Here is a 26,294-nt window from a genome sequence, read left to right as displayed (position 1 = left end):
ATGGATTTGGAAGGTTTTCCTGCCTTGATACCCTTGGTAGGATTCAGCTGACTAAGTGGTAGAAGTTTGTGTCTAACCTAGTCATGCTGGGCTCCTCTTGTTGACTGGATCTTTGCTGAACTCTTAGTCAAGACAGTTTGCAGTCCTTGCTTCCTGATAAGATGAACTTTGTGTTTACTTTGTTGGATAAATTTTCCCCTTAGAGCACCTGCTTGTCTCCACAGTGTATACAGGTCATCTGTGGTGACTAGCTCAGAGTTGGGTCATCAAATTTGAGCACACCTCACAGGCAGATGAGGCGAATCCCACTTTTTGTGTCCTATTTGGCTCAGGCGTGATGACGATAACCGATAGGGTTATTTTGTGTTTGCTTAGATCACTCTCCTGACGGACCACTTACAAATGGCGACGGCAGAGAACCTCGGACGGGAGTCAAGAGGAAGTTAGTAAGTGCATCAGAAGATGATGAGCATCTGGAGGAGGCGGAGGAAGAGGAAAAGAAGAAGAGAGAATTAAAGGAAAAATCTGGTTTGTCTTCATCAGAAAGTGGGGAATCAGGATCCAGTTCAAGTTCTGAAAGCAGAAGCGGCTCTGATTCAGACTCTGAATCAACATCTAGAACAGATCAGGATTACATTGACGGCGACCACGACTACAGCAAAGTGGTGCAATCCAAAAAACCCAAAAGAAAAATCAAAAGAAAAATCACTGGTGGGAAAAGGAATTGGCAAGGCAGAGGGACAGGGAGGAGAGGTAGGTGGGGGAGGTGGGGGAGGTGGAGCAGAGGGGGAAGAGGTGGCAGAGGCGGAAGAGGCTGCGGCAGAGGAAGAGGTGGCGGCAGGGGAGGAAGAAGAGGCCGAGGAGGCAGAGGAGCCTCTCGAGGAGCCACCAGAGCAAAACGTGCCCGAATTACAGATGATGAATTTGAAAATCTGTTTGGAGGACAATTTGGTGAAAACGTGTTTGGAGGGCGCTTCAGTAGACCGCCTCGAATCAAAACAAGGAACGAGGGCAGGAGAACTGTCTTGTACAACGACGATTCTGATAATGACAATTTTGTACACACCGAGGATCCGTTGAACCTTGGTACTTCCAGGTCAGGCAGGGTGCGGAAAATGACAGAAAAAGCCAGGGTCAGCCATCTCATGGGATGGAATTATTGACAGATGAAAAACTTTGGAACAATTTTAAAAGAACTTCAATGGCCTTCTACTGCAGGGATTTTACCAGAAAATCTACCAAGCAAGTTGTGCGGGGACTCCACTCACGTTTCACAGTGGTGCTTTTCCATTATGTCAGTTTGCATTTGTTTTAAAACTTCAGATCGCCACACTTCATTGGTTCAAACAAGCCTTATTCATTAGGCCTTAAATTACAGAAATTCTTCCCCACACACTACAAGTTCATCGCATTAAAGAGGCTTCCACCTTCTCGATAAGAACATGACGTTTTGAGTCACGATTATGACTTCTCTCCCTTGTTTTGTTTTTGTATTATAGAAATAGCACCTTCTTACAGAGTTTTTATGTGGTTTCTGCCATAAATCCTTATACACAGTAATAATTATAACTTTTGCACAATACACCAATCCTAAAGGCAGCTATAAAATGTTTACAGTTTCTATATTGTAAGAAGGATCTGGATTATTTTAATCTTCCCAGGCCAAACGTTCATGAATTGTGCTGAACTGAAGTACGTCTATACTACAGTCACGGGGGTCCTGATGTGCTTTCTATCGGTTCTTTATTCATGTAAAAAGTGACAAAGGGTTGGTGCCTTGTAAATATGTAGCAAACCTTCGATGTGGTGTGTCCTATGTGTGCATTAACTTTATTAAAAAGAGAATACTTGAGAAGTATGAATATCTAGACAAAAGGTGCCAAATGCAAAAGTTACTTGCATCTATTTTCTTTTTGTCCTCTCATATTTTTATAGTATTAATAGAGATTGTGCAGCTAAGGGGTAACTTCAACATTTGAAAGGTTCCTCCTCTTCAAAGCAAAACGTGATTTTTAATAGTAGCTCAGCTACCTCTATTTACAACTACTGGAAACTTAAAAGAAAATAGATGCTATTACTCAGTACGTGTTGGAGAAGAGGCGAGGAGGAGCGTAGAGGGATGGAATTGCTCGCAAAGTTGTAGAGTAACTATATCCTCATCATGGTGACGCAATGAGAACAAATCTAAGAAACTCTCTGAGTTTTCAGCAGCGTAATGTTTTCAGCAGACAGTGGTTTGTTCGTGCAGATAGGCTGACTGTCTCCCACGCATTTCTGCTGCCACTTGCTCGGTGCAAATCTGTGTTAGTTTTAATTTGCCCCTTGAAGGTGATGAGGGAGCTGGAGGGAGTTCTGGTAGCTCCAGTGGCTGGCGGTACGGATAAGCTCCTGTGCACATCCTCCAGACAGACTCTTGTATCTCATGCTTCCAGAAGAGAATTCGTGTTGCACTGTACTCCTGAAAAAAGCTAACTTGAAAACAGAAATCATTTTGGTAGCACTAGTACAGTACGTGATGGCGTTTGTAGTCTTGGTCCTCGGTGAACAGAAAGAGGTGTTTGGTGTAGGCTGAGCTGGAGATGAGCAGCCTCTTCCTTCGTAGGGTCTGGCTGGAATATATATGGGCCTTCAATTTTCTCCCGTTGTCTAAATGAACCTGACAGTTCTAGCTTGGTTAAGAGAGTGAGTTAGGTTACACAGAGAGAACGAACGAAAAAAGAGACCAGAAAGTTTTGGTGGAGTTTTTCAAGATTTTTAAAAAAAAAAAAAAAAAAAAAAAAAAAAAAAAAAAACAAACTTTCATCCAATATCCTTCAGTTCTTCTGTGCACAGCTTGGTCAATAATTCTGGAAAACCTCAGGCAGCAAAGAGTGACCCATGTATATTCTCAGATGCAGAAGGAATTTAATTTTTGACTTTCTATATTAAGCACTAGCTATTTTATCTCGCTTTCCAAAAATTCTAGTTAGATGCAAAATGACTTGAAAAAATGCAGAGGTTTAGTTTTGTGATGGAGGAGAGTATATCCTAAATTGCTCAGTTTATGGTACAGTACAAAAAAATCACACTTTTAATTTTTTAAGGAATGTTTTGAATCGGCCGTAATCCATTTCTGGACTTGATTCAGTTGTGTATTGATGGGGAACAAAAAAAAAAAAAAAGTGCAGAGGCTCTCCTAGTTCTGTATTGGGCTTTAAACTATAAACACCTGTCCTCTCATCTCTCATATATATGTATATATATATACACACAGATATATTTATAAGAAATGTATTATTTCTTCGCCTGATTGGTCCTTCTACATATGGTAACCAGGAATAGCATGTACGCATCAGTTCGTAGTTGGAATCATACCCCTTCTAGAGCAGTCCTCTTGAGCTAATGTAAACACTATGGTTTCTGTTCGAAAGCCTGAAAACCTTGAAATGCAAAAGAAATGCTTTTCATATATTTCTGACTGGCCGAAGATCCACTGACTTATTTATTTTGTCTAGGGGTTGGGGAGAGATAAAACACGTGGATTCCAGAGAAATCGTTTTATAAGTTTGTGTATTTTAGCAGCGATTAGAATAATATTAAATATGTTCTTAAATGTATCTTTTCTATGTAATGAAGTACTGTGAAGATAACAGTGAAGCATCACTTTGCTGTGGCGTAAGTATTAATCAAATGTGTTACATGGTTAAGAGCTAGGCAGCAGGGTGTGCTAGAACAACAGAACTATTGCTTATTGTAAAAAAAAAAAAAAAAAAGCTTTTTTTTTGTGCATGAGATCCTTTTTATAAGCATGAAAGAAATAACTTGGGTTTAGAGATGGTTTTTTTACTTGGTTTTGTATCTGGATTCTTCCTCTGAGTTAGGCAGTTGATTTCTTACAGCCTCGTTCTGTGGAATAATTACAATTTCGTAGTAACTTGGACACTTTCTCTCAAAACCCAGATCCTATTAGGAGCCACTGACGGTTGCAGAAAACCTAGTGTCGACCCAGCAGGTGCAGCGGAAGCACTGAAACGATTTAAACCTTGTTCCATCTCCGTCCCTAGTCCAAAACCCGGGTGCACGTCATGGGGTTGCCGAGCTGCAAGCCGGCCGTGCTGCCCGGCGTGGTGCAGTCAGGACCGTAGTCTCTCTCCTTGCACTTTTAACAAAAAAAAGAAAAGGGTTTGAAGGTCCGATTACATTCAGATTCCCGAAGGGTAACAAGGTGTGCAGGCAGGCCAGGGGTTCCTCTGCTGCTGCAGGATTAATTCTCGGGCATTGGTGCTTCCAGGTTTTCTTGCGTGATCCTTCTCCCGAGCTGCCGGGGGACTTGAGGGCGTTCGGAGATGCCTTGGAAAACGGGGCTGGTGCCCCAAGGGGTTTTACTCGCAGCAGAGCCTCAGCCCCACGCGTTCCGCTCTCCGTGGGGATGGGGCCGAAAGTCTTGTGTGCGTCTTTGTGCTGGGGTTTCTGCTGGCTGCAGACCCGCTCGCTGTCGCGCTCCAACTTCTGCCCACAGCAGGGCATGAATGACAAATTTTGCGGTCCTGGCGTGCTGTTGTCTCCGTTCAGCCCAAACTTTGCCTGCTTTTTTTATGTTCTCTTATCACCTTTTGGTTTTCTCTTTGCCATCCTCCACCTCTCTTTACCTTCCCTTTATTGCCCCTGTAGGTTATTTAGGATACTCTTCTGGAAACTTAGGACATCTTGATGAGGTTTTTTTCGGCTAGACTGTAAGATTTAATTCTTTCTATGCCTCTCCCCAAGACTTTCGATATTTTTTTCTTAGCCTTACTTTGCTAGCAAGGTTCCCAAATTTCTGGATTTAATGGAAAGTTTGAGGGCCGGCTCCTCGGCTGCCCTGCACCTCTGTGGCCATCCGCACCCCGAGTGGAAATGCCGCCTGATGAGACGGGGCAGCAGGTGCCTTCCCTTGCTCCGCTGCCGGCGGTCACAGGGAGGCAGGGCAGCAGGATTGTTCCCCTTGTGCCACCTTGCACGCTCCTACGTAAACCAATGCGTAGTTCCCACCTGGTATCCCTTAACGCACGTGCTCCGTCTCCACCGAATTACTCCTTTTTCTCCATAATCTAAGCAGTGGCCACCCCCTTATCCCGATCACCCCCACCCTGCAGGTAAACAAGCTAAATAGAATCGTGAAGAAATAATTTGTGGATGATTTTTTGGCTGCTTAAAATGTTGCGTCCTGTTGCATATTTTAATTTTCCCTGAATTTTTCCTTAAATGTACACCTCAGCTGCTTCTCCTGCACAACAGCAGGAAGACTGTAGTTCCTAAAGCACTGAAAAGTCCTGACACCAGGTGCGTAGTAAAGAGAGTTTTCAAGTGATTTAAAAATTGTGGAAAGACCACCTACAACGTATTGGCTTTGGACAACGTTTGGAGGTTCTCTTGGCCGCAAAAATCAAGCTGAACCTTGGCAAGCACTTGAAAAAGCCGCTCCTGGGTGTCCCTGGCACGTTTCTGACAACCGTTCAAAATCACACAGTTAACGTAAGAAAATAAGCTTAAATCACTAATTTTTGCTAAGAACTTGATGAATATTTCATCTCTGAGTGGTGAATGACAGGGAAAACTGAAGAGCTGTAGGTGTAAGGATGTCTGGTCAGCCCTGACGTGGAGCGTTCTGCTGTCGTTGGTCTGTCTCATGAATTCAGTGTTTTTTAAAATGTATTTGTGGGTTTACATTTCTTGATTTTATTTTATTTTTTTTGAGAACCATCATGCAGAGTTTTATAAAATGCTAATTATTTACACGATAGACTGAAGGAGCAGTTAACAATCCAAGGATAAATCTATATTTAGTATTGTAGGGAGCTGTCATTGTGTTCTTACAAGTATGTATTATAGAAAATTACTGCGCATGTGCGATAGATAATTTTCAAATATTAGTATTTCAGAGGTTTACACATTGAGGAAAAAAAAAAGCAACTCCTTTATGTACAGTAAGTAACAGCCTGCAAAATTTAGTCTGAAAGTTGTCTTTTTTAGTATTAGAAATGCAAAGACCTGTTGGAAGCTTGTACATTTTTAATATGTCATGTTCAGCCCACAGCAAACTTACACAACTGTGCTATGAATCCCTGAAAAATTAGATTCCCAGTGGAATTGCTGTCACAGCCTTAACTCTAGTATTATAAAAATGGTGCTTAAATACATTTATGTGCATGGATGTGGGTACCCGGTAAGAGTTTGTGAGAATTTAAAGTAAAACCGAGCAGCTTAGTGCTGCGCTCGCGAGTTAATAATCCTGTTTGATAACTGCAGCCACATCGGGGAACGTGTAAATATTCAGAAAATATTTAAACCAGTGGACAATTAAGAGCAGTTTCTCAATTTTGGGGTTTTTTTAATTGGCAAGCACTGCATACCTTCCCGATTTCTGCAAACAGGATGGCGAGAGGAGCAGCACCGGAGGCCGGGGGAGCCGAGGTCCTGCCTGGATCTTCGCGTGCCTCCTGGCTGCTCCGTCCTTTGGCAGATAAACCCCAAATTCTGCGTTTCTCTTCCTAAAAATGCCTCCTCAGAGAGCGGTGGCTGCTTGGGTATATTCTGAAATCAGTGTCTGGTGATTATTTTTCTGTAGAAATACTAACACATGCTATTCATTCCTCCATGAGTCATTATAGCAGCCTTTATTTAGAAATACCAGTTGGTGTTGGAGCGATGAAATTCACGTGATTTAGGCTCTCCAGTTCATGTTCTGGATGATTTAAAATACTTCAAAAAATGCACAAAACTATTAGAATTATGTCTACTTTCTATATTGATTTTTTTCTTTTTTTTCAGGTGATATTTATGCCCATATCTTCACATCCGCTATCTCAGGTCCCTTTAAATGAATACTTCAGGGATTTTGATGCCACTTGTTGGCAGACCAAATGTAATATTTATATGCAATGAGCTGTTAGTTTTTGTATTGTACAAATGTAAATTTGTAAAGATTTTTTTCTAGAGTTTTTTTGAAGTCACTTATGTAATCTAGGATGTTTCATTTTCCAGCTGTGGGATTGTCTTAATAAAAAAAAAAAAAAATAAACTCTTACTTTGGTTTTGCATTACTTAATAAATAGTTTAGAGATTAAAATGCCAAAAAAAATTTCGAGTTTTCAATGTAAGAAAATCACTTTTTGATTCAACTGGATCACTTTAGGCTTATGAAAAAGGAAACTTTTATGAACTGGATTATGAAAGTTTTGTAACTGCAGATCTTGAGCAGGAAGGATGGAGACCCTCACCTTGGCCAAAGGCCAGCGTGGGGTGGGCTCGGTCACCCGAATCGTCATCCCACCGGGCTCCAAAATACCATTTTCCTGGGCAAAAGGAGAGGAGAGACTCATGCTTTCTCGGGGAAACTAGGCGAGAAGTGCTGTCTGGGGCGATAGTTCTGTGCGGAGCCTCCCCGAGCAGCACCGGAGCGGGCGAGGAGGAGGAGGTGTCTGGCTGAGCCGGGCTCAGAGCCGCCGTGCCGCGGTGCCCGGCGCGGGCTGGGTGCTGCTCCGTGGTGGCCAGGGTAAGGCTGACCCCGTGCCGCCCCAAATACGAGCTGGGAGCCGTGGGGCGGCTGCCTTCCCCCCCAAAGGCTTCAAAGCCCTTTCGCCCCATCGGTTTCATACACAAAACCAGCTCTGGCGAGGTGTTCCCTGCGGATCACCTGCCCTTGCTCTCCAGCCTATCCTGCCCTGTATTGCTCTCGCCACGCAGTATTTCGGCTTTTCCTGGCTTTAACCTCTTATTTGACGTTTCCTTTTATTGTGCTGGTTCAGATGGAAATCCCTTTCGGATGCGAACAGATACCTTTGTATTAACGCAACGCTCACGCTCCGGGGCCCGGGAACAGAAGGGCTTTTTTTTTTTCCCCCTGGCCTTGTTGGTTGCAGAGAACAGAATTAAACCTGTTTTGCAGAGACGCTGAAGCCCCCTGCTAAGTACATCCATCCAGAGAGAAGAAACCTCGCTCCCTGCAGAGCTGCTTTGCCGTCGTCAGACCACCCTTCGCTCTCGCTCCCCTAGGTATTATATCTTAGGTGTTATATCATATACTTTATATCATCATATGTTTAGGTCCTCTATGATAATACATGTTACAAAATGTACGATATAAAATATCGAGGTGGTGGGGAACAACTCTGTCAACCTTCCAAGGCACTTTGGAAATGCATTTTGTAGAAGTGGGGGGTTTTTTAACGGTAATTTTTGCAGCTGTTTCAGAATTAAATTGTGGGGTTTACGGATTTCAGCAGTGCGGGGACTAAAGCCTAAAGCCTGCCTTGCCCTGACGTGCGGGACAGCCGTGTCGCCGCGCCGGGACGGAGGTGCCAGCACAGCACCCTGCGGCAGGAGGGGCGGTGGGGGGGAGCGCCAGGACGGCGGCCCCCTCCCCTGCCCCTGGCTTGCTTTGTTTCTCGGTGAATAAAAGCCCTTTGTTTTACAACCCGGAGGATTAGACGTTGAGCCAGGAGTGCCTGTCCTGTGACGCAGGTGCCGGCGCTGCTGGCAGCCATCCCTCCCCAGGCCGCCTTCCTCCTGCTCTGCCTCTCGGAGAAACCCCTTTCCCCTCCCCGCCGGCGGTGGGGTCCGGCGCGGCGGCTGACGCAGGGCGGCCTGCCCACCTCCATCAATATTTGCTCGGGAAGGTTTTTTAAGGCCTCCGGCTGACGCAGGGAGCTCCGGCCTCGCGCCTCCCCTTCCCGGCGCCGATGTGCCGCCCGTCTCACCGACGGTGCCGGCGGCCGGCGTGGAGCATGAGGGACCGCCTGGCAGAGCTGCGGCGGCGAGCCGCGGCCGAGGGGCACCCGCACGAGGACGCCTTGTGCTTCGACAACCCGGCGTTCAGCGGGGACGACGGCAGCCCTGTCAGCCGGGCGCTGCGGGAGGCGGCTGAGCTCTGGCGGGCGCTGGACCGGCTGGAGCAGCTCTCCGAGAGCATCGACTGCACGCAGCAGACGGTGCTGTGCTGCACCTCCGAGGAGAGCGTCGCCCGGGAGAAGAGGGGCCTCGGCGCTGCCAGAGCCGCCTTCGCCCGCGAGGCCGTGGCGCTGCAGCCCCGGCTGGGCGCTCTGCCGGCGGCTCCGGAGGGGGGGACGGGGCGAGCGGGCCCCCGCGTCCGCCAGACCCAGCTGTGGCTGCTGCTGCGGCGGTACCGCGCCGTCCTCGCCCGACATTATGCCCGGGAGAACCGCTACCGGCAGAGGCTGAAGGAGCAGATCGAGAGGCAGACGGAGCTGGCGGGCATCGACCTGGGGGCCGAGGACTTGGACCGGCTGGCCGAAAGCCCCGAGGCACCCCGCATCGTGGGCCGGGACCTGGAGGAGCTCAAGGCCAAGCAGCACCTGGCCTTGACCCGGGCGCGCCAGCGGCAGCTCCTTGACCTGGAAGCGCAGATGGCGGAGCTGCACGGGCTCTTCCTGCAGCTGGAGGGGCTGCTGGCCGAGCAGCACGGGGCCGCCGACAGCGTGGAGCACTACGTCCTGCGCACCCTCGACTACGTCGCCCAGACCGGCGGCGAGGTGAAGAAGGCCTTCGCGTACCGGCGGCCGTCGCGGCTCTCGGCCCTGCTGACGGCGGCGCTCAGCCTCTGTGCCTGCTGCACCTGCCCGCCCTGCCTCGGCGGGACCGTCCGGTGAGCCCCCGTTACAGCAGCGCTCGTGGATTTCCCATGTCTGTGCAAGAAATGGTGTCGGGAGAGGCTGCTGCTGCTTGTACTTTTTGCATGGTGGTGCAGGGACCGTGCACACCTTGCATGATGTTGCAGGGACAATGCACACCTTGTGCAATGGTGCAGGGACCGTGCACACCTTGCACGACGTTGCAGGGACAATGCGCAGCTTGTGCAATGGTGCAGGGACCGTGCACACCTTGCACGATGTTGCAGGGACAATGCGCAGCTCGTGCAATGGTGCAGGGACCGTGCACACTTTGCACAACATTGTAGGGACAATGCGCAGCTTGTGCAATGGTGCAGGGACCGTGCACACCTTGCACGATGTTGCAGGGACACTGTGCACCTTGTGCAATGGTGCAGGGACCGTGCACACCTTGCACGATGTTGCAGGGACACTGTGCACCTCGTGCAATGGTGCAGGGACCGTGCACACCTTGCACAGCAGCATGAAGACCACACTTGCACTGCAGGACAGGCCCCCAGAGCACTGCAGCACCCAACAAGGAAAAGCACTTTTAATACTATGAAACCTAACTTAAAAACTTTAATGTGTCTGTCTTTATTATTTATTTAAAGGAGAGGAGAAAAAAAAAAGTTGAAATTTTGGGCATATTTGTTGTTACGTGCGAAGGGACCCGATGGCTCGGTGCCACCACAGAGCAGCGTGACGGCTCCTGCACCACACCTCCCTCTCTATTCTCCCCACTTTCTCCTTCCCGGGTGTATTTTACGTGCATTAAGGTCACTCGTTCGCCGTTGTTGGTTTGCAAACAGGTTTGGGCCGGGTGGTTGGGACCCCGTGGGGTGACAGCAGAAGGGTTTATGCAATGGATGCAGGGTTGGGGGAACTGCAGGAGATGGGCTCTTACTTCAACCTGCGTGTTGCCGAACCAGCCAGTATCACGCGTCTGCTGAAAGCTCAGCGCGGCCGTTGCCTCCGGTCCCTGCGATACCACCTGAATTGCCCAAATTAGAGACGCGGCAGCAGAACCGGGGCTGGTTGAGATTTTTGGGAACCCTTTGCAGAAGGTCCCTTTGTGTCCTGGCCATTCTGGAGTCAGGTCCCAGCAGTCTCGGCCGCCCTCAGGTTTATTCTTGTCTTCTGGCTGAGCCTTAATAAAACAATTTCTCAGTAACTTCTTGAGTGCGGATGGGTGAGTTCTTCCTTTGCAGCAGGCAGCCCAAAACTAATGAGGAGCAGAAACGGAATGACTTCTTGGTGTGTCTGTTGGGTTAAAGTCTTCTGAATCTAGAAAACGTAATTTTCAGGCTGATGAGGGCGCCTCTTTTCCCTATACGGGCATTTTCTGTTGACCTGGAAGACTCCCAGCATCAGGAAAGTCCATCCTTGTGCGAGTGGTGGTGCCCTGGGGAGCTCCTGCCCACTTTCTCTTTTTTTTTTTTTTTTTTGTTTTGTTTGTGAGGTCTAAATGAATATTACTTTTTCATTCAAAACTTGATAAATGGAAGTTACCTCTTTATTTAATTTTTATTTAAAAAACCCCACAACTTTTTATCTGAGAGAAGAAACGGTCTTTTTTCCTGTAGATAATTAACCATAATGGAAATGCAGGATGGCAAGAACAGCAAGGGTTTGGGATTTAAACACCTGAATTTTGTGTTTCTTCCCTGGAATTCGCAGAGAACACAAGTCAAACAGCACCGCTGCCGTGGGAGCGCCGGGAAGCGTGCGTACGGGCGATGGAAGGACGTGGTGCTGCGCTGGCTCCTGCTCCCGCCCAGCCTCTCCGTTCGATGCGCGGTTGCCAAAGCAGCCTCCTGGGAAGCGCTGACGACTATTTACGGACTCCCGGGACGTACAGAGAAGGGAAAAACCTCAGCGAGGTAGGGCAGGTGGCAAATCCAAATGCAGCGTAACTTATATTTAACCACGCTTTGTGCAGCTCCTCCGTGCAAACGACCTCCGTGTAGAGCTAGTGCCCGCCTTGGGACAGCCCTGGCTGTGGGTCACTGGGCACCATCCTGCGCCGGCAGCCCTGCAGAACCGGTTGAGCTGCTCGGTAAATAATTATCCATAAACCGCAGGGGGGAAAGAAAAAAAAAAACAAACCCAGAACAAAACCCCTGTGGTACTGTCAGGGCTTTCAGCCAGAGCACGGTCACAGGGGGTTTCATGGAGCACAACCTCTTCCAGAGCCGGGCGTGGAGGTGACGGTCCCCAAGCGCCGGCTCCGTGGCTGGCAGCAGCAGCCGGCGGCACGGTCTTTCTTGCGTATGGGGGAGCGTCTGAATCAACAAGAAAATAGCCCAGATTTGTGTTGTGAGGATGGGTGAGAAGTTAAAGAAGGGGGGGAGAAAGAGGAGAAACTTTGCACCTCGGAGCAGATCTTTCCACCGATGGCTTCAGGGGTTTATGAGACTTTATGAGTTTATTCACCAGGGTTTTTTTTTCTGATTCTTGGTTGCTTTTCATTAAATATTGGCCTCAGATGGAGACTGGTTATGGTTTAGCAAAGTAATTAATAATACTGTCACGTGGGCAGGAAACTTCGACAGGATGGGGGTTTCCCTTCTCTTCTGAGTAAAGGTTGGGACTTCATTTGGAGCACGTTTGCGTTATGAATATTCCCAGGGATGATGAAGCCAAGGTGGAGGACCTGCTTTAATGATTCAAAGAATATACATGAGGAGGCCGTTTTAATTATTTCCCAAATGAGCACCCTAAATTTAGGAAGCTCACATTTAAGGGGAAAATTAAGAGAAAGCCAAACACGTTAAGTTAAAACCAGGCTCCCCAAGCCCCTTAGCTCTGTTCTGTAACGACACGCTCAGAATGAGATTCATTAAAAGAGGAACCGTTTAGTCAAATGCGTTAAAAGGAGCCAGCTTAAAAGTGCGAAGCCTTTACAGCCGTGCTGGCAGCACACGCTGGTTTTCACTTGCAAAGTCTTTCAGTTGAAGAAATGTCACTGACAAGAATTTTTTTGAAGAATATAAAATCTTTTCCTGACATTTAGACAATCGAATAATTCCAGAACAATTTAATTCACCCTATAGGACTTTTTTTTTAGGTAGATTATTGCAGCTTAACAGTCTGTCGTTCCTGCTCAGAGACCCCGGGAGGACTCGTGCGCTCCAGTTCAACCCCTGAATTTTTATCCCTTCAACCCTGTTGAGTTTTCATGTCACAACAAATACCCCTCCCGAAGAGAATAATTTCTTGTAAATGCAACTTTAAAAGCCTCTTGACCATTGAATAGGAACTGAGTTCCCTGCGGTCTGCTCAATTTGCAGCACCCATTTGGCCAAACCTCTGCATGTACACATTTACTGGCAGAAAAAGGGAAAGTCGCGTCAGTGTTTAGGACTGTAATTCCATTTTGCTGTACTCCGGTTGCTCTTTAATAACGCACCCTGGCAGGAGAGCAAAGATAAATTCTTAATTCAAAATACTTATATATTTTAATTCAAGATGAGAGATTTAATGAATTGTATCTTCATTTTCCTTAAGCTATTCCCACTGAAAGCCACCCCCCCCCCATATTTCCATTTCCAGAAAAGTGGTTTTTTGTTCAAAAAGGCTTTGTATACCAAATCACACTTGGTATTTTTATTCTGAGTACACTTAACATCAAATCAGAAATTCATTCTTCTGTGTGGGCTACAAGGTTATTGCAATCCTTCAAAACACTTTTTACATTTCATTCACCAATACAAAAATGTGTCAGCAGTTTAAATTGACTTGATTTGTTTTTCCCCAGTTTTTCCTGTGTTTTCCAGTGAATCAACAACTCTATTCATAGAGCTCATCAAATATCTTCTGCTGCCGCCTGCCTTTGAAAAATGCAAAGCTCTGGCTCGCAAGCCTTTCTGCAAGAGTAGGGATCTCTGCCAAGAGATTCAGGGGAGCCACTTCTTGTCTTTCTAGCAACAGGTTGGAAACTCCATCCTTGGGTTTTATTGGCAAATCGGGCTCGTTTCAGAGTGGTTTTGGTGCTTGCTCCAACGGGATGGCGGTGGTGTCCCAGCAGCCCGACCCACGTGGGCAGCACCGAGCAGGTCACTTCTCGATTTTAGATCCTTTTTAAGGATGTTTCTCTAACAGGCATGAAATAATTGGTGTTTTCCAGCGTTAAAACATTGCTGGTGGATTTCCCTGGCAGGGATGAAGTTTGATCTCCATACCTCTTCTTGCAGTCAGCTCTTGCAAAATCTACCAGAAATAATTTAGGATGAAGCAGGTCATGTTTTTTACCGGGGTCCCTGTCTTAGAAAATCCACTCCTTTGGTTTGTAGACCTGCAGCTTTCAGGAGGAGAAGTTTCTATGAAGTTTTCTCCAACACTGCCTTCTAGTGGGTCTTCACGGATGTGTCGCTACAACTTACCCGTGTAGAGGGAAGCACTGCGTGTATCAGCATTTCGGACCCAAATTTGGGGGAATAAGCCGGGCCTTGCACAAAATTGCTCGGATCGACCAACACCGAGCAGCGTTCTTGCAGAGAAGAGCAAATTTGAAAAGACTTAAGGAAAGGGAGATACCAAACTCCTGCTGAGGCGGTGTCTGACCAGGGGGGGGCTACGTCCTTGGTGGGAAATAGAGAAAGGAAAAAACTACAACAGCCAATAACGCACGTTGAGATATTCCGGGTGTGGGGTTTGGGCAAAAGATCAAGGTTTAAATGGGTTTTGGGGCAGAGAGGATGAGGTTGTTCCCAAGGGGAGACGCTTGATGCTCCCCGAGCTCCCCAATAAAATCCATTTATTACTTATTACAAAATCAGAATAGGAGCATTTTTCTTTATTCCTGTTTTTTCTTTCATGTTGAACATTTCCTTTCATTGTCTGTGCCGCTCTTGGCAGGCAACACACATTGTTTTACCATTTTCTCGAGCGAGGCTGTGGCAAGAACATACGTTTTTATAGCTCTTAGGGAAAAAAATCTGCACAACTCCACTGAAATAAACGATGAACTGAAACCTTTCAAACTGAGCGCTAACGAACGCACAATTTTTGCTCGATTTCCTACGCTGTCTTGAAATGGTCGTGTTGCCAATTAATTTTAAGTGGTAAAAACAAGTCTTGACTTTACAGCAAGACTTAGTTTCAGGTAAGGTGAAAGTCTAAAATCTCGTATTAACAGTGAGTAGGCTGACTAGATTTTTTTTTTTTTTATACTGACGGCAGTGGCTTCTGTTCAAGTCACGCGATCCATACTTCTCAAAGGAATGTGCACGTTTAAAATTCTGCATTTTGCCCTTCTTCATCTGAAAGGGCGTTGCCTACGTTGACAAGAAGGTTGCTCCCACAGGCAATAATGCAAGGCACAAATACGAAAGGTAACAGCCTGCTCCAATCCTCCTGCTTCTTTGTAAAATCCGGGGAATAAATCAAACCTGGGAGTTCGATGGGGCAACACAGCGGTGGGGACACGCAGGAGCCAAGGCCGGCCAGATGTTTGCACCAGCGCAGCCCTGCTTGGCTCAGGCTGGATCAAACCGTGATGCAAACACCGTGATGGGCAGCTCAGGCTGGAAATTCCCGTTTACCGGAGCTTGAAGCCTTGTTTAGACAAATCTTTTGGGTTTTTTTTTTTATGAGCAGAGACTTGAGAAGTTCTTTAGTGAGGCTGATTTATGGTCTCTGCCTGGCCAGGAGGGCAAAGTACTCATGATGGGAGAGAGAGAAAAGGGATTCGTGACAATTTATTGCACTCACAACTCTCCCATTGCGCCAGTTCCGAATGGAGACGACGGATGCGCCTTGCGGTCTGCCAGGATCTCGCATTAGCATCAGATGATGAGACCAGGAGCTAATAGCTTCTCTGGGCATGATTTGCTTCTTAACTGCTATTTCCAAAGGTTCGGGACCGATCCAGAGGGCGGTTTGATATTGTCGCCAGCGACCTGCGTTACTGAAGCCTGCGGAGGCTCGACAGCGAGGCACGCACGGGGACGGGACGGCGGCCGTGGCGTGACGTTCGTGCAATGGCGATGCCGTGGCTTTTCTTGGAAACTGGGCACAGAGCTGCCCTGCTGCCCAGGGAGGGTGCTTGCAATATTAAACACAGCTTTAAATGGCCCAGAAGTTAAAGTTTTGGTGCAATCCGAACTTCACAGGTGGTTTGTCACTGGGCTTTTCACGGCAAAACAACCCCTGTGGGCTTTGTAATTTGGATCAATGTCTGGTTCTCTGAAAATGGGGTTTGCTTTAGTAGTTTTGTCAATCGATGTGCAGTCTGGGTGGCCAACCGCTACAAAATTTTCATTAATAATGGAAGTCTTAAATAAAGCCTTTCAGTCACTCTGAATAAGTAATTTTAAGGGTTGGATTAACAGTGAGAGAAAAAAAAAAAAATTGACTATGAATTTCCTTTAGAAAATGGTGTTTCCATTCCCTGACTTCCCATTGCACAAGCTTTTGGGCAGGTAACCCGGAGCCCCCGTGTCCTGTCCCCGCGTGCGGGTGCTTCTCGCCGGAGCACAGTACCAGCATCATCTCTGTAAGCCGATCGCCAGCAGGGCTGCAGCCCCGGTACCCCCAAAACAGCCTCAGCCCACGGCGTTCGCTGCACGCACGAGGCTCCCAGCCCGAGGGGACGCGGCTCTGCTCCCTCCTACAGGACCCGGCACCCGCTGCCTTTCGCCTTTCTGGAAATTATCCTTTCTAAGGTATCTCCCCGTTTCTGCCCGGGTTCCTTGCCCGCTCTGAACAGAATTCAGATTCAGTGCTTCGCTCCCGGCTTATTTCTGCTTGAAACTTTCCTTGGATTTGCTCATCGCTGTTGGTACATGACCGGTTTTTTGTCTCTGACGCGTATAAATCAAGCGCAGACAAAGCAGAGTAAATGCCACGGTTCTCGGCCGAACCCCCCCAGTGATTTGCCATCGTAACTGGTTGCAAAAGAGCGTTGAAAAGAATTCCTGTTTATTCACCATGGGCCGCGTGCTGGAGCGGTGCGAGGAGAAGGGGGTTTGGTGCCCAGCGTGACTCCTCGTGCCTCTGGAACACGCGATGTTTGCTGGGGGAGCTGCATCGCACCGGCTGCTTTTGGGGTTTAATTAAAGGATCGGAGCTGCTTTCCACCTCAGCTTTCCTTTGAAGTGTACAGGAGCTGCATGGATGGCTCGCGGCTCATCCTTAAAGGCTTCCGCCCATTTAATATGGGTTTTTTCTATGCCGTTTTATAACGCAGAATAAGCTATTTCTACAGCTTGTGGGAAAACAGGTTCTTGGGAGCATCGGCGCGGGAAACGAGGTTGGCAGAAGCTGAAAAAAGAGCATCAAGTGCCACGGTGGTTTTCACTGTAAAAGATCACCAGCAGCTTTAAAGGCAGATTTTATTTAAGGGGAGGAGGCTGACAAGGTACAGCAGACACAGAACAGACCAAGAGCTGAATAAAGAGACCCCGTCGAGCGCGTACCTTGAAACCCAAGTACCAGAACAACTCTCTCCTGACATCGGCATTTTATTAGTGAGAATAAACAGGAAAGCGACTGGAGCCGACAGGTACAAGTGGTCTGCATCACAGAAAACCATTCCCCAGCTCAGGCAGAGGCTGGATATTCCGGTGCCTTAAAACAGAGCCAAGCGAAGGCACGAGTCACTTCAGCCACGGCAGGAGAACAGGTACCGGCCAGCGGGATGGGAGAAAACTACCTGGTACTGGGGACTTTTTTCCATCGTTGTTACTTTAGCTACGCTGCTTTAAATACATGCGTTTCCTAAGAAATACAGTTAACATAGGAAGAATTAAAGTTTTCCAGTAATACTTTCAGGTCCTAACGTAACGTGAAATAGCGTAGCTCCATTGGCTTCTTCACTACTTGTGCTGCTTCAAAACAGTAACAAATTATATTTTAAAAAAAAAAAAAAAATCCCCCTAAAAATGTCAACTACACGCCCCCTTTGAGCCGTGGTACAAATATACAGTATTTGCTGTACCTGTGTGCGAAACGTGAGTTTTTCAGGCCCTGCTGAGGCAGCGGTGACCCGGGGACAGGGATGCAGCAGTACCGCAGCAACAGGTATTTGAGGCACGTGGCTCGTCATCCTCGGCCGCAGGGGAGAGCTTTGCTCCCTAATTCCAATTCACACCCCATTTCAAGGATTTATTCTTGCTACCAATGTCTATTTGCAGCTGTGCAATGTATATATATAAAAAAAAAAGCCTGGAGCAATTGCAAGGGGTTGGGTTTTTTTTTTTATACCTTGATGTATGCATCTTTTTGGGTGGGGGGCTGACTCCCGTAGGGGCAGCGGGTGGGAGCTGTCGGACTTGCCCCGTGTAATTACTTGCACCTATGTAATTTTTTTTTCAAAACAGAGGATGGTTAAAACCCACTATAACAAAGTGAATTTGATTGACATGTGTGTGGACTTTCTTTTACCCCTGGCACAATCAAACGTGAGCAGGATGTTGCAGATTTTTTTTATTAAGGGAGTCTTTTATTTTTGCTTTTACAGATGTGCACGTTAGCATTCATTGTCAAAACACATCTGTCAAGAGAGCCCACTGCATCTTGAGACCTCAGGCTTTTTCCCCCCTCTCATTTTATATCTCTCTTGTCATTTAAATTATTATTTCAGAAGGCAAAAACCTGGCAATTCGCCGGCAGTTTAAAGGTAGCTGCAGGCTTGGGGTGATTTGGTGCCCTGGTAGAGAGGGAAGGGGTAACGTCGGGGCGCTAATACGAATTTCTGGGACTCCATCACCCCTTTTACGGATCAAACATGCAGCAAGGGGCACGCGTGGCTTTCGCTCATCCTCACGGCGTTGCCCACGTGTCCTTGCCGTGGCAGGACGCGGTGATGTGGGAGCACTGCCTCCAGCGAGACCTGCTCCCCAGCCCGCCTGTCCTGCGGCCAGCTGCCTGTGTGGTGGTACCCAGAGCAAGCTGTCCCTTGCTGACAGCGGGAGTCGGTTCATCCTGACTCGTACCTGCGCGTCCTGTTTGCGGGGAGGAGCACGGCAGCAACGCGGTCGGTGATGGAGGCAGCGTGTCCTCCGTCGAGTGGGTACGGTCCCCGCTTCCTTCTCTGAAGCCGACATAGCCGCTGGAGTTGCCTTTTAGCACTTTTCCTGAAACATAAAAGAAATTCACCTCTTGTTATTGACCCTCTCCAGGGTTTGCTCAGGAGCAGCGAGCATCCTTGCATCACCCCTCCGTCCAACCCAGCCTTCCCCCGCCAAGGAAAGGCACCGGTGCGGTGTGGGGTCTCCCCAGGGGTGCCTGTCTCTGCTTGGTGCCCATCTTCCCCGTGGGGAGGTTTAGGTCCGTGACTTGTCGCCATGGTCCATGGCCCAGCCTCAAGACCATGAGCCATTAATCCAGGTTGTCTTATTTTAGCAGTTTCTCTCCTTGCAGCACGCAGAAACGTGTCCTGATGTGAGTTCTTTAGGGTTGAGTTGTCTCCAAAGGAGGCACATCTGGGACACTTTGCTCCTTGGTTTGCTCCAATGGCTGCTTCACACTGTGTGTTTATGGATTTGGGCTGGAAGACGTTGAAGACCTTTTCTTGGTCTTCTCTATTGAAAAGTCCAAGGCCATTTCCACATCCTCATTTTGACTTAAAATACACCTAATTTTCCCCATCAAAAAAAGCTAACGGGTCAAGCTGAACTTTATTGTAACAAATACGTTCTAGAGTGAATTTTACCTCCCATTTGTAATGACACAGAACCATTTGTAATGAGAGGCGAGGCTATTTTACAGCTCAAATGTGCTGCCTGGATTAGAGGAGTCTGTCTCCGAGGGGTACCCTGTGGTGTTTGCATTTCATGAGGAAAGGAGGTGGCCTCTCTGTCCTCCAGGAAAGTCCCAGCATTTTTTATTCTTCACAAAATTAAGGCATGACTGCCATCGTTTCCGTTATGTTCCTCAACAGAGAATCCTATCTCTGTTATGACAGCAATAAACTCGAGACCCGTAGGAAGCTTTGGAGGCGCTGGCTGACGGCTGGTGAACTTCTGTTGGTGTCTTTCCGATGAAACTGTGGGCAGAAAGCAACAAAAAAAGGAGCAGTCAATATCATAAAACATGATTATTAAAGCACATCATTCCGTGGGCCACAAAGAACACTTTTGACTTGTATTTAATTTTTGACAGCCACTTAATAGGTCATGAGATGTGAACTGAACATAAAGCTGGAAAACTGGAAGAGCGGTTTCCAAAAGCAATCCTCTTTCTCCTCTCGTGTGCGCTTGGATGACACGGTGTAGAGCTCAGCAAAGCCAGGTCCTCAGACCTTCGCTGCCTTTTTGCCTCCAAGCTATATCCTTCAGAAGGGGGATATTTCTGCATTTAACTCTGATGGCGTGCAAATGGGAAGAGAAATAGTTGTGTCAGCACCTCTCTGAGGGATGAAGATGACCTGCCAGCGAGGGCAGCAAGGTGGGAAGCTCTCCGTGGCTTTCCACACTAGGATGGCGTAACTGTGCGGTAAAAAGACCATTTTGCTCGCTATTTTATGCTCAGCTCGACTCTGAAAGGGCTACTTTTTAAATCGTCTACCCCATTTTTTTACACGGAGCCTGCCAGGCTTCAGAATAACTGAAGTGGAGAATATTAAGAATAGAGGAGCAGGGAAGATAAACAATCTTGATAGCACTGTACATATGCTGCTTGTTCTGTGCTGGAACGGGAACATTTAGGCACTTTTTCCAAAAGAAGCAATTAGCGCTTTTTAAATAGCTATATTATGCAGTCCAAAAAAATTGCTGCGTTTACTGCGGTGGGGAATGTATTAGGTTTATTCACTATAACAAAATGGATTTTGTTTAAGACAGGGAATAGATAAAAGACCCAAACCCCAAACTTCCGTTGAAAGTTAGTTAATATATAAATCCGAGTGAAGGAGGACACTGGATTGGTTAAGATGGACAGCAGATATTAGTAGGTTTGGTACAGAAGTTTCCATAGTTTTTTTTCAATTTTCATAGTTCTTGCTCCAGCATCCTCAGAGTTGAAATGTTTCCAGACGTACTATTTCAATACGTCGCACCCATCTTCGTCGCACAGGCAGTGGACGTGTTGTACGTACAGACGCGCTCCCCACTATCGCTAGATGTAGTCTCTGACTGTACGTAGTTAATGGGTGTAGCACAGCGTTTATGGCTCCCAAACAGCATCTGAGACAGTTCCCCCATGAGACTAAGGTCAAGGAGAAGCTACGGACGGTTAAGGTAACATGCAGATATTGAGCGTGGCCTGGAGAAGCAGCAGAGCCCTGGTGAATAGACACGTGGCAAGCTGACCTCTCAGCAGCTTCTTCCTCACAGCACGCAGAGTCGGACAGAGCAGGGAGGGCCCCTGAGCATCTCTGCTGCTCTTGCCTCAGGCCCTGGGGAGCTGCATGGTCCTCTGGACCCAGCCTTCACCCACCCCTGGCAGTTGGTTTGTGGGATCCCCTCCGTTCTTCTGCTGGCTTCCCACCTCCACCATAAACCCCAACGCCATGAACACCCCCCTGTAGATGCTCCTTACCTGCCCTCTCTTCTCCTCGCTGTCTTCCCTACTTGTGTCCTGCTTTATCTTTGCTCACAATCGATTTCTTTTCCAGTAATGTCTGTCTCTCCTTTACATTTTTCCTAAAGTAGGGTTGTTTTCCATTGAAAACTCTGTAGCAGAGACAAATGAAGATGCAAAAGCACCAGAGTACCTTACACCATGCTTCTCTCTGCTCTGTTTGCTGTATCCACATACTTCTTAGCTTCCTCCACTCTTCCTCCGTCTGTTTTTGAAGGCAAGGAGGAGTTTCAGGCTTGGTTCTTTTTCCTGTAAACATCCTCAGGCAGAAACTTATTCTGCATGTCTGGGAAGTGCTCATCTCATCAGGCTCCCAGGTTTGAACGGACCATTGGAATGTCCTTACGACACGGATAATAATAGGCAACACCATCGTCTGGTCATCGTAAGTAAATTAACCTTGGCTTTCTAAAGCCTAGAGCTCCAACCTGCAATTAGAGTTAAGCGGCTAGGCCACTCGAGCACGCCACATCTGCAGTGCAGATAGGATTTGGTAGGTTATAACCATCAGCAGCGTACAAAGAGCATGGTGCTTATAACCCGCAGGCTTAGCAATGGTTTTGATTCAACCTTATTAATAATAGCAGCAGCAGGAAATCAAAAACCACGGCAATGTTGATTGGAAGGGACCTGTGGGGTTCATCCAGCCCAGCACCCTACTGAGCACCGGGCTATTGCCAACGCCAGCCCAGGTCAGCTGGGGCTTTGCTCAGCCAAGTCTTGACAACCTCCAGGGATGGAGACTTCACAGCCTCTGGGGAAGTCACCCCTCTTGGGGTCTGTTAAACAAGTTTCTATTGAAAGTTTGGTGGGTACGGGGAAAATTGCAGCGCACATTGGCTGTAGCCTGGGACTTGAGACTTCTCCTCTATTTTTGTTCCTTTTTCTTGTATTTTGACCATGCCTAGTTAAAGTTTAAAAAATGTAAATAGTGAATGGAACAGATGTGCATCAGTATCATGCGCAGGAGAGAAATACAGTATTTTTTCCTTTTGTCTCAGAGCTGTTGAAAACGCATTGGAAGGAGATTTTGAAATAGGCACACCATACATATATATATATATATATATATATATATATATATATATATATATCTCTCGCCGTACAAGAAAGCATGCCCGCTCTCTTGTGCTGTCACATAATAGAGTTAAAAAGAAATAAGTCTTATTTCCATACTGAGTCATTGCTTGCACTTTGTTTAGGGACTGTTGAATCGAATTTCGTTTCAGCTGGTTGCGAAGCAGGGACAGGTGCAGAATATCGTCTTTTTGTTTTCGCGGCAGATGCAAGCAGGGGAGAGAGCAATGTGTTTCTCGTCCATAAAGCAGCAACAGAATAATGTTAAATTAAGACTAAAACATTTCTGATGAATAAAAGCAGAAGCCCACAATTCCAGGAAGAAAATATGTTCCACAAGAAACTGAAGTTTTCAAACTTGCAAAATATGAATCTGTTATAAAACCAAACATTTATAATTTATTTTAATGTTTTCCTGACTTATGTGGCAACTGAGAACAGAGTCAGTAGGGAAAGGACAGATTTCCTTACGCTGCAATTTATGGCCCTTTATCAAGTGACTCGGGCAGCTAAATGCAACCATGGGAGCAGGGAAGGCTTTGAAGAAACTCAAGCTACGTGTGCCATTTCCTCGGAGGTGATATGGACACAGGCACGGCCTCGTATTTAGAGCTCTCCTCTGCTCTGCAGATACAGTCCTGCCGCCGAGCAGAGGGCAGACAGGGCTGGGACCTTCCAATTCCCATTTCTGGGATGCTCGCCTGGTTTTAGCAGCCATACCTCCCCTCCCAGGTTGGTGGGAGCAGAGCAGCTGCCCATGGCGGCTCCGCTCCGGTGGGCATCACTGCTTCCACAAAGTCACTCTGCCCGGCACGTCTTTGTGCCTGGACATCAAAAGCTTTTTATAATTGATGGCTATGCAGCGACGCTGAGCAATCCGTGTCCTCCTCTGCCCAGTCTGCATCCAGGCAGGAACCAGAATAGCCGGTGGGACCTCTTCTTGCATCTGCCAGCAACGCTGTGGGTTCCTGGCTACGTGGGAGATATTATACAAACCTACGGACCTCGGTGCTAGCTCTGTGCCCAGCACACAGCAGGATGGTACCCTTGGACCCGACACGCTGGGCCACGGCTATCACAGATGTTTCTCATCGTATCCCGCGCTTCTAGACACCAGCTTCCTAAGGGAGTTGCGCAGGAGCTAGTTTTCTCCTTCCACAAACATTTTTAAGGTCTTGAAATATCCCTGACCCAAGCAGGAAGGTAAAAAAATTCAGTTTCTTTCAAGCGGTTTCATCATCATCTGGTATTCCACGTGTTTGTTATTACTAAATGTGTTCTCAGTTGGTTTGCGGGGGGATGTTTCATGCTTTAAATGGCTACTTCTCATTTAGAAAAGGCTAATGTAAAGCGCTTTGACAATTTCAAAATGCTGTCTTGAGAAAAGCAATTTAATGAAAAAAGAAAAACCCCAAAACCAAACATGAAAGAATTGATTAACCAATTAAAAAACATTTGAAAAATTTCTGAGCAAATCTAACACTGGCAAAGCTGGAAGACACTTTTCACTCTTGCTTGCTAAAGCATCCTCCTGGGTTTGGGGGCAGCCAATTTTGGGGCGGGTGGATGGAGAAGCAGAGGCTTTGGAGTGAAGGAAAACCCGAGTGGTGGTTTCTGGCGAGTTCCATCCTGGGGTTCACATCCTGCCTCAATTTATCCGGCCAGGGATAAACCGTGAGCTATAATTTCACTCCAGTTCGATTGCTTCATCGCTTTTTCAGCCGGCAACACGCGGTGCCCCAAAATTACTCTCCCATGTAGTGACAACACATGCAGCCACTTAGCTGCTTGGCAACACCGAGGATGCTGATGAGACTCCTCCAGCCCATCTGCCGTGTGGGTACCAAGGACTAATGTCTCCACCGGTGATGACACAAGGTATTATTTATGTGTGGATTCACACGTGTTCCTCCTGGAACAGCCACGGCAGATGGACCACTCCGGAAAGCTGCAAATCCCTCGCTTAGACACCTCCTGAGATGAGGCTGGGGAGTGACTGCTTGGGCAGGGGATGCTGGAGGAGATGAAGGCTGGAGCCACGTCTCCTCCTGGCTCAGCGTGGCCGCAGGGATGTCTGCAGCCCCGTGCTGGTGGACAGCCCCATGTCCTGCCCTGCAGAAGGCAAGAAAAACCTGCCCAAACCCGGGGGATGATTGGAAGATACAGTCTGGAGGAGAAGAAGTGTCAAGGAAGAGGAGGGAACTGGTGGCATCGTGGATGGTTTGCAGGGAGGCTGCAGGCTCTGGCAGGCAGGGTGCAAGAGAATGCCAGGGCTGATGTCCTGGCTCATGAAGTCAGCCTGCACCGTCACCGTGCAGATCTGCCACGCCGACCAGGCGGTGTCGGGACCAACCTCGGTCAGCTTCTACGGCAGTCTTGACTTTTTGTGCACTAAACATCCTAATTCATTTCCTCCAAATTCCTGTTTCTCTGCACCGTCCAAGAGAGCCCTTGGTCACAGAGAGAGGGGCTTCCCGCCACCGCCTTGCACGCTTGCACACTTGCACGCTCGCACGGGCGCAGCTGGAGCCGGCCACCGATGACGCCCTTCCTCACCCCACTGCTTGTGGACGCAACCGAGAGGAAATGGGGAATGGGTCCCTCCCATCCATTAAACCCCACACCCAGGTGATTCCAGTGTGTCATTAACCTGTGAGCGAAGGCACCAAAGGCAGAACTTCGCCCCTCTCCTGCCTGCTGACGGCCACGTTTCAGCGCACAGATGAGAGCCGAGCCTCCCACTCAACTTCGCCCCCAAACTGGCTTATTTCCACCAGCCTTTGGCGTAATTAAAACTGTTTTATGCGTAGTAATGGTTGCACTAATTAAGTGTTGCTGTTTATTATTAAATAATGAAACTCATCAGCATGAGATGCTCACGGCTCGGCGCCGGTGCCTGGCTGAGCCGGACGCTACCCAGGTAACCTGCGAATTCACTGCTCCGAAACTGGATGATGCCCATTTTTACCAGTTTGTGCTGAGGGTATGAAAGCATTTTCATTTGTTTGGCCAACAGTATTTTAAATTGGGAACTTTTTAATAGACCGCGCAGTGAAACATCCATATGCATGCTGTTTTGGGTCACTTTTGATCCCTTTACGGTGTTCCATAGGCACTGGAAACATCCGATATCTAGCACATTCCCAAGGGGAACATTTTTGCATTTGTACAAAGCTAAATTGATTGCAAGCATGCAGCCAGTACTATGACAAATTTAAGCTTGTTATTTTGCTGGTGCATCATGTAACAATATTTTTATGAAAGCTGTATAGTCGCTACACAATGATTTCCAAATTTCCTGAGCTAAGCTGAGCAGTGGTGTATTAAAGATTCATATATGTTGAAATATTCACAGTATAAAAACTTAACACGCCCCCCAATACTAATTTAAAATATTCCAGCCATTGGGTCAAAATAAAAGCTGGGGGAAAAAAAAAATAAATAAATCACAAGGCAGTGCTGAAAAATCCAACTTGTTTTTACCAGTCTGTTGCACATAACCCCGGTGAATCAGAAAGTCTTGTTTACTCCTCATTTCACGTAATTTATCAGAGGGGCCAGCTGGGACCACTGCGGCTAAAGGATTGTCAGCATTTCCATTACCAGCGCTTTATAGCTCAGCCATAAATATTTACTCAGAATTGTGATGGTCCAAGACTTTGCTTAGGAAGAAATTTTTTTCCCCAAAAAACCCCTTTATTTTAAAGTCATTTAAGGAACCATTAAGTTTTAGGAAGGCAAAAGGAAAATAAAAAAGGTTGATTTTGCTGCTGGTGGATAAATTTTTTTTTTTTTTTTTTTTACAAAAAATGCACACCCTTCAGCAGCAGGGCAAGAATGGACGCTACGATGCTTGCTTGCAACCCCCCCCTTCGCCCCGGGAAGCTCCGTGGTCCGTTCGGCAGCCGGTGATGCTGGGTCCGCCGTGCACGAGCGAATGCAAACCTTCAGCGTCGGGGACGTCCTCGCTGCGTGAGCTTTATCGGGGTGCGTTTCAGAGCAGAAACTGGGGGGGCGGCTCCTGGGGCGGGCGACATGACCTCCACACGGGGTGGTAGGAGCAAA

General features: G+C 47.5%; 2 protein-coding genes across 8 annotated transcripts in view; both read left to right on the top strand.

Moving 5' to 3' along the window:
• Positions 1-7,039, top strand: part of BRWD3 (bromodomain and WD repeat domain containing 3) — a 62,254-nt gene extending 55,215 nt beyond the window's left edge. For 4 of the 5 annotated variants that reach the window (XM_054838893.1, XM_054838894.1, XM_054838891.1 and 1 more), the window contains 2 exons: positions 376-5,493; positions 6,790-7,039. In XM_054838893.1, coding sequence (XP_054694868.1) covers positions 376-1,163 — 788 coding nt within the window. In that variant the 3' untranslated portion in view covers positions 1,164-5,493; positions 6,790-7,039. Of the gene's footprint in view, positions 1-375 lie in introns of all 5 variants that reach the window. The other variant, XM_054838892.1, reaches the window with a different exon arrangement.
• A 778-nt stretch (positions 7,040-7,817) lies between these two features.
• LOC129211845 (syntaxin-1B-like) lies at positions 7,818-11,687 on the top strand. Of its 3 annotated transcripts, none has more exons than XR_008578991.1 (2): positions 7,818-8,013; positions 11,307-11,426. XR_008578991.1 is itself a non-coding variant. In XM_054839563.1 (2 exons), the coding sequence occupies exons 1-2, from the start codon at positions 8,745-8,747 to the stop codon at positions 11,455-11,457; spliced, it is 1,029 nt and encodes a 342-aa protein (XP_054695538.1). In that variant the 5' UTR covers positions 8,713-8,744; the 3' UTR covers positions 11,458-11,687. The 3 variants fall into 3 exon arrangements, 2 of the variants coding, with proteins under 2 accessions (XP_054695538.1, XP_054695540.1); XM_054839563.1 differs by lacking the exon at positions 7,818-8,013 and adding an exon at positions 8,713-9,622 and having other exon boundaries at positions 11,307-11,687; XM_054839565.1 differs by lacking the exons at positions 7,818-8,013; positions 11,307-11,426 and adding an exon at positions 8,713-9,768.
• Positions 11,688-26,294: the final 14,607 nt, after the last annotated feature.

Source organism: Grus americana, chromosome 12 (assembly GCF_028858705.1).
Source record: "Grus americana isolate bGruAme1 chromosome 12, bGruAme1.mat, whole genome shotgun sequence".
NCBI lineage: Eukaryota > Metazoa > Chordata > Aves > Gruiformes > Gruidae > Grus > Grus americana.
The sequence above is the reverse complement of the archived record's forward strand: the minus strand, read 5'-3'. Positions and strand labels throughout refer to the sequence as shown.